This window comes from Mobula birostris, chromosome 18 (assembly GCF_030028105.1).
Source record: "Mobula birostris isolate sMobBir1 chromosome 18, sMobBir1.hap1, whole genome shotgun sequence".
Lineage (NCBI taxonomy): Eukaryota > Metazoa > Chordata > Chondrichthyes > Myliobatiformes > Myliobatidae > Mobula > Mobula birostris.
The window spans coordinates 68,251,101-68,265,817 of NC_092387.1; the positions used below are offsets into that span (position 1 = coordinate 68,251,101).

At 43.9% G+C, this 14,717-nt stretch overlaps 1 protein-coding gene across 2 annotated transcripts in view; it reads right to left on the reverse strand.

The window, feature by feature from the left end:
• LOC140212200 (transmembrane protein 273-like) overlaps positions 1–14,717 on the reverse strand; it is a 44,917-nt gene that overhangs the window by 16,508 nt on the left and 13,692 nt on the right. Inside the window, exons 1-3 of one of the 2 annotated variants that reach the window (XM_072282891.1) lie at positions 10,790–10,878; positions 3,350–3,406; positions 1,064–1,174 (exon numbers count right to left, since the gene is read on the reverse strand). In XM_072282891.1, the coding sequence (XP_072138992.1) occupies positions 1,064–1,174; positions 3,350–3,406; positions 10,790–10,805 (184 nt within the window). In that variant the 5' untranslated portion in view covers positions 10,806–10,878. Of the gene's footprint in view, positions 1–1,063; positions 1,175–3,349; positions 3,407–10,789; positions 10,879–14,717 lie in introns of those variants that run through there. The other variant, XM_072282890.1, reaches the window with a different exon arrangement.

A 14,717-nucleotide genomic window follows, 5' to 3' on the forward strand; every position in this document is an offset into this window, starting at 1 on the left:
TTTAAGATCGGTCCTCTTCTAAACCAGTGACACTTAATAAATCAGCTTCGGTTATCCATTCATTTTTGACAAAATGTGGTATTGTTGATAGATGGCGTCTCTTACACCCAACAGATAAAAAATACTCCTTTTTCTCCCATGTTCATCATACGTATTCCAGAATTGACTATTTTTTTATTGATAACCAAATGATTCCATTAGCTCAATTTTGTGAATATAAAGAGATTTCTATCTCTGACCATGCTCCTGTGCTCTTATTCATAAATCTTCCTGGTTTTCCTCAAACAGATTCTGGCGTTTTAATTTAACTCTATCTGACGAGGAGTTTTAAAAGTTTTTGGAGAGGCAAATCACTCTTTTTTTTGAAGAGAATACGGTGTTCATTTTTAAGTAGACGTCAGGATGTCTCCTGATTGTTTGGCTCACACATTCATGGCTTTGATTTTCAAATGGAGATTCAGGATATTGGGCATAGTGGTTATAACACTATTACATCTCAGGAAGTTATGGAGTTTGGTGTTCAATTTCAGCACCGTTTGTAAGTAGCTTGTATGTTCTCCCTGTGAACCTCTGGGGGCTCCAGTTTCCTCCAGGTTCTTCAGTTTCCTTCCACAGATGTAATGTTAGTAGGTTAATTTTTCATCGTAAATTGTCCTGCGATAAGTCTGGGGTTAAATAGGTGGGATGCTGGCTCAGTGGGCTGGAAGGGCCTGTTTTGTGCAGTATCTCTAAATAAATTAATAAATATTGCTGTTGTGGTGAGAAACTTACTCCTCTCTCTGTGAGATGGAGGGACACAGGGAGTGACAGTTCGAGGATGAGGTGAGAGATTTACTCCTCTCTCTGTGAGATGGAGGGACACAGGGAGTGACAGTTTGAGGGTGAGGTGAGAGACTTACTCTTCCCTCTGTGATATGGAGGGACACAGGGAGTGACAGTTCCGAGGGTGAAGAATAAAACAACATACATGCTCCCACTGCTGGAAGAAGCCCCAAAAACTGATGTTTGCAAATGTCTGAATTAATTTATTCTGTCGTGTGTCTTTAATTATTTGTAATCTTACCTGTTAAATCATTTTCATAGATGTGCTTTTTAATCATGTAAATCTTAACCAAGACAAATGAGACAACTAGAAATATTCCTATTCCAGCTCCCATCAAGGCATACTTCATTTCTAGAAAAGAGCAGACAGATGATGAATGATGAGGGGGTGCCAATTCTCCATTCACACTGACATGATTGACCTCACAATTCAGCACTGTGTCACAACAAAACACTTGCAGCTATCTGCAACTGCATCCTTCATAACCAGGATACATCTCAACAAAGAGAAAGCTTGCTGTGATTGTGGCCACTTCATTCTGTACCTCCTGTACCTCATAAAGTGGCCACTGAGTGTATGTTGGTGTAGACCGTCCACTTCAAACTTTAATGTGCTTTATGTTCAGAGGTGCTCTTCTGCACACCACTGTTGTAATGCGTGCTTATATGCTCTTTGCTCGCTGCTGCCAGCAGGCAGAAGGTACAAAAGCCTCAGCACTTACAGCACCAGTTTCAGGAACAGTTACTACCCCTTCCCCATCCACTGAGATGTTCCTACAACCAATGATCTCACTTTAAGCACTTGTTATCTCATGTTTTCATTATTTATTTACGTTTGCATTTTCACAGCTTGATGTCTTCTGCACTCCAGTTAATCTTCCATTGATCCTGTTTTTAGTCACTGTTCTATAGATTTGCTGGGTATGCCCGCAGGAAAATGAATCTCGGTTATATGTGGTGACATATATGTACATACATAATAGAACACTACAGTACAGAAACAGGCCCTTTGGCCCATCTAGTCCATGCTGAACTAATTTTCTGCCTAGTCCCATCTCCCTGCACCTAAACCATATCCCTCCATACCCCTCCCTTCCATCTACTTATCCAAACTTCTCTTAAATGTTGAAATTAAATCCGCATCCACCACTAGCGCTGGCACACACACCACCCTCTGTGAAGATCTCCCTCCCTCAAGTTCCCCTTAAATATTTCACACCTTTCACTCTGAACCTATGGCCTCTAGTTCTAATCTCATACAACCTCAGTGGAAAAAGCCTGCTTGCGTTTACCCTATCTATTCCCATCATAATGTCGTAAACTTCTATCAAATCTCTCCTCATTCTCCTGCGCTCCAAAGAATAAAGTCCTAGCTCTATTCGACCTTTTCCTATAACTCAAGTCCTCAAGTCCTGACAACGTCCTTGTAAAACTCTGCACTCTTTCAATCTTATCGATATCTAGTATTTTCCCCTTTCCTTCCAATCCTGAAGAAGGGTCTCAGACCAAAACGTCGACTGTTCATTTCCATGGATGGTGCCTGAGCTGCTGAGTTCCTCCAGCATGGTGTATGTGCTGTTTATTGATAACTTTCTGGTAGGTATGTGACCAGAACTGCACACAACAACTCCAAAAAGTCTTTAACAGCTCCAGTATAACATCCCAACTCCTGTACTCAATACTGTGATTTATGAAGGCCAGTGTGCCAAAAGCAGTCTTAATGACACTATCTACCTGTGACACACTTTCAAAGAACTTTGAATCTGTATTCCCAAATCCCTCTGTTCTACCACACTCCTCAGTAGCCTACTACTGAGGTAAAGTGGAATTTCTCCTGGCATGCTGGGGACTGAATTTCCTCTTCAATAGATATAAAATCTCAGAATGTCTGGACATGTCCACAATATTGTTTGAGGGAATTTGTCCTGTTTCCTGCACTGGAATGTTTCAGGAAGAATTTCACTGGATGTAAAAGGTTGTAGTTTGTCTACAAGGGAATGTTTTCACCACTCAATTTTCCACCTCTGACCATGTCACAGTTCCACTCACAATTTTCAAAGCAAAATTAGAAAATATGGAATTTAATTAGATTCGAATGAATAGGAAAAGGTTTGGGCTGTGGCCTTTCAGCAGTGTGGAGGGATTCTAATGGCAGATATGCTCTTGACAGAACTGGAAGAGGAAGAGACGCCAAGAAAACAAGTCAAGCGTTCAGGTACAGATAATCTACTATCCTTAAAAGTGAACTCAGGCTGGAGGGAGTATAGCTGCAAAGACAGATTGAGGATACTAACACAAGAGATTCTTCAGATGCTGGAAATCCTGAGCAATGCACAGACAAAATGCCAGACGAGCTCAGCAGGCCGGGCTGCACCCATGGAGGAGAATAAACAATCAACCTTTTAACACGTGCCTCTTCATCAGGACAGGAAGGCAGAATAAGAAGGAGGGGAGAGGGGAAGGAGTACAATCTGGCAGTTGAAACCAGGTGAAGGGGAAAGTGAGTGGGTACACTGAGGATACTCACCAATTTCATCACCATCCTTGGATGCTCCATTGGCAGATGCTTTTGTTGTGAAATAATCTGCAATACAAAAATATTAAATGAGTTACAAAATAGCTACCATGGTAATTATTCGTTGACCTTTCTATTAACAGCAATTAGGATATAGGTTAAAAGGCCTTCCTTGCAGCGCAATGCGCCACACAAAAGATTTAATCAAATTTCCAAATTCATTAATTTTTCTGTCTTCGTAAGTATTACTAGGGCACTGAACTAGTTCCAGACCCCTGAGAGTGTGATGCGTTCACACCTGAGGGTGTTTGAGTGTCAGACTGGGTAATGCATACCCCAACACACTGAAAGATAAAGGTTAGCTTTATTTGTCACATGTGCACAAAACATATTTGCGTCAAATCAGATCCACGAGGATGGTGCTAGGGGAAGCCAACAAGTTTTGCCACACTTTCGGCGGCAATATGGCATGCCCACAACTTACCCTAACCCATACGTCTTTAAAATGTGGGAGGAAACCACGCACAGGGAGGAAATCTACACAGTTAAAGGGGAAAATCTTCGGACTCCTGACAGTCAGCAATGCGAATTGAACGCAAATCTTACAGCTGCTATGCTACCATGTTGCCATGATTCACGAGTGGTACGTGTAGAGTGGATAGTGCTGGTAATGAAGCCATTGGCACAGACCTGGGTGCAACTTCAAGGAGACCAGCCTACCCAAAACCACAGAAACAGGGTCCGGAATGAGGACCTTTCCTCATTTGGGCCCCTCTAAAAGTTCTCATGTCTACCCCCAGATCAGCATAGCCAATCCCTTACAGCCTCCGCTGCTTATCCAGCTCATGATACAGTACATCATGAAAGGCCTCCAGTACAATTCACAAGCAACAATTTAAGGCTGGCGTGTTAGCACAGCAGTTAACGTATAGTGCCAGTGATCTGGGTTCAGTTCCGCCGTTATCTGTAGGGAGTTTGGACATGACTGTGTGGATCTCTTCCAGCTGCTCCAGCTTCCTCCCGCATTCCAAAGAACATACGGGTTTGTTTGTACCATGTCTGGGTAGCCTCCAACCTGATGGCATCAACATTGACTTCTCTAACTTCCACTAATGCCCCACCTCCCCCTCGTACCCCATCCGTTATTTATATACACACATTCTTTCTCTCTCTCTCCTTTTTCTCCCTCTGTCCCTCTGACTATACCCCTTGCCCATCCTCTGGTTTCCCCCACCTCCCCCTTTTCCTTCTCCCCGGCCTCCCGTCCCATGATCCTCTCATATCCCTTTTGCCAATCACCTGTCCAGCTCTTAGCTCCATCCCTCCCCCTCATGTCTTCTCCTATCATTTTGGATCTCCCCCTCCTCCTCCCACTTTCAAATCTCTTACTAGCTCTTCCTTCAGTTAGTCCTGACGAAGGGTCTCGGCCTGAAACGTCGACTGTACCTCTTCCTAGAGATGCTGCCTGGCCTGCTGCGTTCACCAGCAACTTTGATGTGTGTTGCTTGAATTTCCAGCATCTGCAGAATTCCTCGTGTTAACGTACGGGTTTGGAGGTTAATTGTAATTGGGCAAAGCGAGCACATTGGACTGGGAGAGCCCGTAACCTTGCTGCATTGCTAAATAAAAATAATTATATTTCCAAAGAATGATTCTTATTAATGAGAAGGTCTTTCAAAACCAGCACTGTTAGAGTTAACAGATATTTTCCGTCAGCACTGGCTTCTAGTCTCCCCCTCTCCAGCTTCAAGTCAAACTACATTTATTATCAAAGTATGTATACTTTATAGAACCTCGAGATTTGTTTTCTTACAGGCAGCTACAAAACAAAGAAACCCAACAGAACCCATTAAAACAAAAGAAGGCCATCAAACTCCTGATGTGCAGAGAAAAAAGAAAAAAAAATTGCAAACGATAAAAGTAAGCAAACAGCATTCAGAACTGAAGTTGTCAAAAGTGAGTCCACACTGTGAGAGTTGCAGGTCACAGCCAGAGTTTGGTGCCGAGACGAGTGAACCTCGCTGAGTAACGAGTTGAAGTTCAGCACGGAGGCGAGCGAACCTCAAGAAGCAGTGATTTGTACCAGCCCGTGCCTCATCTCCGGTCCCAACACCCTGTCCTTTTCAATCTGGCCCAGTGTTTAAATCGTCGAGAACTTGCTCTCGGACACAGACCCTGCTGCTTCGAAACGCTCAACTTGGTCCGTACCCAACTTTTCCAATTCGGCTCGACACTTAAATTAATCAAACCTCACTCTCGGGCCCAGGTCCAGGCTTGCCGCCTCAACTCTGCATTCTCTCCCCTCGCCTCACCTCGGGCCCAGGTCCAGGCTTGCCGCCTCAACTCTGCATTCTCTCCCCTCGCCTCACCTCGGGCCCAGGTCCAGGCTTGCCGCCTCAACTCTGCATTCTCTCCCCTCGCCTCACCTCGGGCCCAGGTCCAGGCTTGCCGCTTCAACTCTGCATTCTCTCCCCTCGCCTCACCTTGGTTCTGCCAAATCGGATCGCCTCCGAGTTCGGTCCAGGCATGGCCAAACATTGGCTCATTCCCCTTGGCTCGTTCTCTGGCCTGGACCGCACCACCTCGATTTGGCCCGTACACATCACCCCACAGCCGTCCTGCACCATGGAGACTACAGTTCCCACTGCAAAAATGCCAGGTTGTACTGGCGATTCAAAAGCTCATCTCCGACAGGGAGTTACAGGCTATTGTTTGCAGTGATTGTTCAGCAGAAAAAGTGTAATTAATGAGTATCTAGTTGTTTCTTTTGTTTTATCTGCCACCAGCAAGCAGTTACCGAGCTTCACCAACACCATCTCAAACCCTGTTTTGTGCACTTTATTGTCCTGGGTGGGTCTGTAGTCTAGTGTTGTTTTTGTGTTGTTTCATGTAGCACCATGGTCCTAAAAAACGTTGTCTCGTTTTTACCGTGTACTGTACCAGCAGTTATGGTCAAAATAACAATAAAAAGTGACTTAAACAACAGGAATTCTGCAGATGCTGGAAATTCAAGCAACACACATCAAAGTTGCTGGTGAACGCAGCAGGCCAGGCAGCATCTCTAGGAAGAGGTGCAGTCGACGTTTCAGGCCGAGACCCTTCGTCAGGGCTCCTGACAAAGGGTCTCGGCCTGAAACATCGACTGCACCTCTTCCTAGAGATGCTGCCTGGCCTGCTGTGCTCACCAGCAACTTTGATGTGTGTTGATAAAAAGTGACTTGACTTGACTTGACTTGAACCGGAGGTCTCCTGGCCTCCTTCTGGTCCTCGATGTAGAACCAGAAACAGATGACAAATACTACCCAACTTGTAGATTCAACCTGCACCTCCGCAATAGGTTAGAGCCCCATCCTCGTCCCAAACTATCTTCTGGTGCTTAACCTCTCTGCACCCCACCCCAAGCAAAGCTCCAGATCTCCCTCCCCATCTCACTGGGGTCTTTTCCATCTATTATTTCTGACCTGTGTTCTATCTAGTTTCCTCTACTTGCTCGTCAGAAAGGTTCCTTACGAAAATTTGAGTACACAAAAGACAACAATCTTGCTCTAGTGCAGGTGCATAATGCAACCATGTAGTATATTACAGAGTCACCCACAGAGCACCAGTCTGAACCACCCTTGACCCTGAAACTAGGTACACAGGTCTCACATGGCAACAGTCTGAAAGGTCAAAAGACTTTTGTCAAATGTCCATCCAAGGTCACAAATACCCTTTGATTTAAGTAGATAAATTCAGACTTTGGTGAAGCGGCATTTGTAAAATTGCTTGCAGTTGTGGTTGAGCCTTTACAGGAAGGAAGTGGGGGCTTTGGAGCGGGTGCAGAAGTTGTTCACCTCAACGTTGACTAACTTAGAGATCATGAGAAGGTGGACACACTTGGAATGTTACCTCTGGAGTGTCAGAAGCTGAGGGGCGGGTGACAGCAGTATATCACATTATGAGAAGCATAGGTGGGGTAGAATGAGCCTCAGAATGGAAATGTCAATTAATAGAGGGCATTCACAGCGGGAGAAGGAAATGTGAAAGGAGATTATTGAGACTATTTTGTTATACACAGGCTGGTAACTGTTTGGAATGTGATGTACTGTTCTACTGTATGTTCTGTGTTCTAGACTGACATTTGGGAAGAGGGTATAATCAATTTGGAATGCACCCCACAGCAATTTCCTAAATATTTCTCAACCTTCAGGTGCTGAAGGGAAGTACGTGCCAACTGTAAGTGTGCTGATTTCAAAAGACCTATTCATTAGCAAGTGTCATTGTTTGGAAATGCAGTTATTTTTATTCAGAGATACAGCACAGTTCCAGTACAATAAGCACACAGCCCAATTGCACACATGTGGCCAATTAACCTAATCACCTTCTTTGGAACGTGGCAGGAAACCAGCACACCTGGGGGAAACCTATACGGGGGAGAACGTACAAACTCCTTACAGACAGTGGCAGGAATTGAACCCTAATTTCACAGCTGGCACTGTAGAGTGTTATGCCAACTGCTACGCTACTGTGCCACCCCTAGAGGTAGTCTATGTAGTCAACTCGCAGTGCTTTTAAAGGCAATCACCACAGAAGTCAGCACATATACCCCAGACTTTTGACACACGGCAAGCCTTTTAGAATTCCATAAATAATCTCCGCAGAGGATTTGAAGTAGGAATTAAAAGGTGCCCAAAAGTTTTAACAGACTCCTCATTCAATTTTTGAGCTGAATTTGAGCCCATGAAAGTGGTCTACCTGTCAGCTGGTTAGAGATGGAATGAACTATCCGCCTTTGGAGATTTCTGTTCACTTTCCCTCAAGAGCTTTCTGCATAAGATATGTGGATGTGCTGCAAATCACGAAGTGCATAACTAGCAGCTTAAGTTCATCTCTGGTCTCTTTGACTGTATGAAAGGAAGAGATCTGCCAGCTTACTTGCACAACCAACACACCTCACGCTATGACTAAGGTACCTGTTGAGTAGACACAAAAAATGCTGGGGCGACTCAGCAGGTCAGGCAGCATCTAAGGAGGGAAATGGACAATCAATGTTTCAGGACGAGATTGTTCATCTAGAAACATCCAAGTTGTTTTTGAAGCCTCCGCTTGCCTGGTTGTGCTGAAGCCAGATTTGACTTCTATCGTTTCCAAACATCAGCAGGTGAACAGATGTCCAAACCTGAACCGATGTTCTGTACGTTACTGAAAACTGGTGGTTTCAACGTTTTAGACATTAGTTATATATTACTGGGCTGTTACACAATTATTTTACTTTCCTGTAGGAAACCCTGGTGCTCGTCTGACCCATAACATAAATTTACATTCCTGATAACACAGAAAATACAGCAAGTCTTTGAAAGGGACCCTAGATTTGAATCATTGTGTCCTACACTATATTTACAGCCTAACTCTAAATATGGGAAATACTTGACCATACTATCAGATTTAACTCTAATGGTGGAGAATCATTCTAAGCATGGCTGTCCTGAGAAATCTGTCTCTATTCAACCATTTCTACATTCTAATTAACAGGTCCATCATGGACCTATTCAAAGTCCAGACTGGGATCAAACATTGAAACTCTCTTCGCAAATCGGGAAAAATTTGAGGTGGGGAGGGATGAGTAGAGCAAAGGGAATATCTCTGATAGGGCCAGACCAAATGAGGTTAATTATCAGCACATTAACCTCCTTTCTCTGTGTAATGTGTTGTAAACTGTGTGGGTGTGGTGCAGAGCTGACTATACAAATAAATTCACAAAAACTGAACAAAAATCATAAGAGACTGTTTGTGATTCAGACAGAACAAAAGAGTGAACTTATTTGGTTCCAAGCTCCGCCTGCCTGTCCTATCACATTCCATTACCTATAGCTTCATCCTGACCCCCTGCTTCTTACCTCCCACCACGATCCTCACTGATTTGATTTGATGCAAATGACATAGTGTATTTTATGTTTTATTGTACACGTGATAAGTAAAGCTAATCTTTAAAATCATTTGCTGCAGATACAAGTTAATTTCATGCGCAGGTCCTTCAAACTCCTCTCAGTGTTTCCCCATTTAAAAATACTTGCCTTTCCATTTGTATTAAGCTCAAGTTCAAGTTTATTGTCATTCAACTGTGCACGTGTATACAGCCAAATGAAACACTGTTCCTCTAGAGCAAAGTGTACAACACAGTACATACAACTCACTCACAACATATGAAGTAATATTACCACAAATAAATTAACAAATAATAAACTATATTCCAGAAGATTGACATTTTGCATAAGGTACATTTACAACACACAACAGATTGGCTCTTTCACTGCAAGACTGCCATTTCCCCGCCTGCCTCTACATGCCTGCACTTTTCAACCCACTCTGTCTTCCAGCTTTGTCTGTCAATACACCTGGATCACATATAGTCCCCATCCTGTAGTTCATGTACCCACGCCAAGCTCGCCAGTTTCATCAATTTTGCCTCTAACTTCCAGTGCTCCCAATGCAGCCTATTATACATCGGTGAGACTTGTCGTAAACTGGGGGCATGCTTTGCCAAACACATTTGTACCATCCGCCACAAGCAGAGCTTCCTGGTGGCTAAGTATTTTAATTCCCATTCTGACGTGTTGATGCATGGCCTCCTCTTGTGCCAAGATGAGGCTGCCCTAGGGTGGAGGAACTACACCTTATATTCCGTCTGGCTACCCTCCAACCTGATGGTATGAGTATCGATTTCTCTGTCTGGTGAACAAAATTCCCACCCCACCCCTCTTCACTCCCCACTCAGACCAGTTACTTCTTCTTGCCTGCCTATTACTTCCCCGTGCGTCCCCTCCTCCTTCCCTTTCTTCCACTTTTCACTCTCTTCTCCTATCAGATTCTTTCTCCTCCAGCTCTTGAACTTCTTCGCCCACCTGGCTTCATCTATCCCCTTCCAGCTACCTCCATCCCCCTCCCCTCTCAGTTCTGAAGAAGGGCCTGAAACATTGACTGTTTACTCTTTTCCACAGATGCTGCCTGGCCTGCTGACTTCCTCCAGCATTTTGTGTGTGTTGCTGTAATCCCCTCATCTGGTGCGATCATCCATGAGCGGCTGAAACGCAGCACAAGTCTCTGCAGCATTCCCGGTTTCTCAATCAAAAGTGTCCCTTAGTCCCTGCTCTATTTTCGATCCATAACTAATCCTCAGTCATGTAGGAGTGTATTTACACTGGGGTGTAATTTCCCCCAGTTTTATATGCTGTGGTCTTCCTGAACAATATCTTGCATGTAACCTTAACAAAAATCTTCCAAAAGTCCAAATGCACTACATTCACAGATTTATCTTAAACCCAAGAAATATGGAGCAACACACACACACACCCCCAAAATGCTGGAGGAACTCAGCAGATCAGGCAGCACCTAAAGAAAGGAATAAGCAATTGATATTCCAGATTTAGACCCTTCATCGATACACAGGTTCCCACGTTTAGATATTTGTCTCACCTCTCTTATGATCCATTGCCTCAGCCTGAAATGAGAAGGAGAAAATACTTGCTCAAGTTCTTCCTTACTGCTGTAACACCCGACTTCCTGGATCATTGCTGTGTGTCTATTAACTATTTCAGAGAATGTCAGGGAGAAACAATTGTGTAATTCTCATATGAAGCAAGAGGAACTAAATTCAAAATGGGATTATAATCTCATTGAAACGTGCACAGAAGGAGAGCTTCTGATTCCTGGTGTCAGACAGGCAATCCTGAAACAACAGATTGTTTCAAAACTGTGACAATCATACCAGTGCCCAAGAAGAACAGGGAGAGCTGCCTAAACAGCTAGCACCCAGTGGCACTCACATTTACTGTGATGAAATGCTTTCAGAGGATGTCATGACAAGAATCAACTCCTGTCTAAGAAAGGACCTGGACCCATTGCAATTTGCCTATCGCCACAATAGGTCTACCATGGATGTAAGCTCTCTGGTTCACCACTCGGCCTTGGATCATCCTGACAACAGTAATACCTGTTTATTGACTACAGCTTAGTGTTTGACACAATCATACCCTCAACAAACTCCAAAACTCGGGCCTCTGTACCTCCTTCTGCAACTGGAAACCTTGACTTCCTCACCGCAGGACCACAGTCCATGTGTATCAGAAATAACAGGTCCCCATTGCTGACACCTCAAAATTTGTGCTTAGCCCACCACTCTACGCCCTCTACCCCCATGATTGTGTGGCTAGGCACAGTTCAAACAGCATCTATAAATTAGCTGACAATACAACTACTGTAGGCAGAATTTCTGATGATGACGAGGAGACGTACAGGAGTGAGATAGATCAGCTGGTTAAGCGATGTCACAGCAACAACCTTACAGTCAATGTCAGTAAGACCAAGGAATTGATTATGGACTTCAGGAAGAAGAAGTCAAGGGAACACACACCCGTCCTTGTCGAGGGATCAGAAGTGAAAAGGGTGACCAGTTTCAAGTTCTTGGGTGTCAGCATCTCTAAAGATCTATTCTGGGCCAAACATATTGATGCAATTACAAAGAATGTGCACCAGCAGCTATACTTGGAGTTTGAGGAGAATGGGTATGTCACCAAAGGAACTTACAAATTTCTACAGATGTACCATGGAGAGCATTCTAACTAGTCTGGTGTGGAGGGGCCACTGCACAGGATTGGAAAAAGCTGCAGAAAGTTGTAAACTCAGCCTGCACCATCATAGGCACCCACCTCCCCAGCATCCAGGACACTTTTAAAAGACGATGCCTCTAAAAGGCAGCATCCGTCACTAAGAAACCTCATCACCCCTGCCGTGTATTTTTCTCATTGCTACCATCAAGGAGGAGGTACAGGAGCCCAAAGACACACACGTGATGTTTCAAGAACAGCTTCTCAGATTTCTGAACACATGTTAAACCCATGAACAGTACCTTTACCCTCTCTTTTTGCACTACTTACTTAATTTAATTTTATTTTTTTGCATATACGGTGCCTAAAAAAGTATTCACCTCCCCTTGGAAGTCTTCATGTTTTACTGTTTTACAACACTAAATCACAGTGGATTTAATATGGCTTTTTTTGACACTGATCAACCGAAAAAGACTATTTCATGTCAACGTGAAAACAGATCTCTACAAAGTGATCTAAACCAAGTGGTGCTGCTGGAGCTGACAGTCCCATGGGAAGATAGCTTGGAAGAGGCCTTTGAAAGGAAGCTCTCCAAGTACGCAGGACTGGTCAGCAACAGTCAGCAGGCTGGATGGAGAGCGAGGTGTCTCCCAGTGGAGGTTGGTTTAGGGGATTCGTAGCCCGTTCTTTAGTTAGAGCCTTCAGCATTTTGGGCTTCGAGGGAGAGAGGAAGAGGAGAGCCATCCTGCCGTACCACCGATGCAGCAGAGAGGGCCTCAAGATGGCTGTGGCTCAAAAGAGGGGAGCCATGGAGTCATAAGTAGCTAGCCATCTGGACACAAGCTGGGGTCTGATCAGCCCCGGCTGGGTCACCTGGAGGAGGTTGTATGATGTTGAAAGACTTGAAACACCCGATGATTCCAGGAACATCACTGAAGATGTGTCCAGAAGCATCAATAGATGTATGTACACAGCAAATTAATTAGAAATATAAAACACAAAATAATTCATTGTATAAGTATTCACCCTCTTTAATGTGACACACCAAATCCACCGTGATTCAATGTTGTAACACAAAATATGAAAACTTCCGAGAAGGGTGTGGGTGGGGGAATATTTATATACGCACTACATATTCTTATTCTGCTTTATTATTATGCATTGCAATATACTGCTGCCACAAAACAACAAATTTCATGACAAAAGCTGAATGTGATCACTGGGGTCTCTCTTCCACCCATCTGAGATATTCATCAGAAGCACTGCGAATGCAAGGCTCTTCCATAGTCAATGATTCCTCCCATTCGTCCAGCAATCTCTTTGAGCCCTACCATCAGGCAGGAGGTACCGTGGCATTAGGACAAGGTCTGTTAGGGTGGGTAACAGCTTCTTTCCCCAGGCTGTGAGACTACTGAACTGCCTGCCACTACCCAGGTCTCATCACATTAACAACATTATACTGTTTATATTTTAACCATAAATACACCTTATGCTAAATGTCAGTCTTCTGGGGTATGCTTTATTATTTGTCAATTTAATTGTGGTAATATTATCTTATGTGTTGTGTGTAAGTTATATCTACTGTGTTGTGAACCTTGGTCCAGAGGAACGTTGTTTTATATGGTGGTACACTTGTATAAGGTTGAATATCAATAAACTTGAACTTGAAGTTTGCATGTGATTATAAGTAAAGGAAGTCAACCTATTCCACTGTCAGTGAGAACATGTTTCAGCCTTGGTTTCACATCCCCACCTGTAGACCAAAAACCTCTACCTCAACCTGGAATATATTCCATTCATACAACTTAGACCAGGCCCTTGGGCCCAATATGTCCATGTTGCCCACCAGAGGTACTCCCATTTTCCTGCATTTGGCCCATATCCCTCTAAACCTTTCCTATCCATGAACCTGTCCAAATGGCTTTGAAACATTGTAATTGTACACAAGAAATACTGCAGATGCTGGAAATCCAAAGTAACACACACAAAATGCTGGAGGAACTCAGTAGGTCAGGCAGCATCTATGGAAATGAACCAACAATCGACGTGTCAGGTTGGGACCCTGGTAGATTATTTCATATCCCCACCAACCCCTGTGTGGAAAACTTGCCCCTCAGTTCCCCTCTCAACTCCAACCCATCCCTTCCAGTTTAGAGTTCCCCCACCCTTGGACCATTCACCCTGCATGCCCTTCTTGATAGTACATTCCTCTATAGGGTCACCCCTCAATCTCCTACCTCCAGTCCAGGGGAGTAAAGCCCCAACTAATCTAGTCTCTCCCTTTAACTGAATCCCCCAGTCCTAGTAACATCCTTGTGAATCTTTTCTGCGCCCTTTTCAACTTGGCATCATTCCAGTAGGTGGGTGATCAGAACTAGAATCAACAGTCCTTTGATTCAGTGACTCCCCCTCCAAAGTGCCCTGGGATAGAGAATTCCTTGGAGAGAAAGAGTTCATCTTTATCTCAGCCTTAAATGACCAACCTCTCATTCTAAAACTATGTGTTGGTTCCAGATAGCCCACTTGAAACATCTGCTCAGCTCATCCACCCCTCAAGCACCATCCAATCTGCCCCCCCCCAACAGTCTAAAATGTTCCAGAATCAGAATCACAGAGAAATGTTGTGGAATGTTTTGTTTTGCAGCTGCCAGTACAGTGCAAGACATAGAAAAAGTTTACTGTAAGGTACAATAAAAAGTAAAATAAATGAATGAATCAATAATGTGAATGAGGAATAAAGAGGTAGTGTTCATGGGTTCATGGACTGTTCAGAAATCTAATGGCAGAGGGGGAGAAGC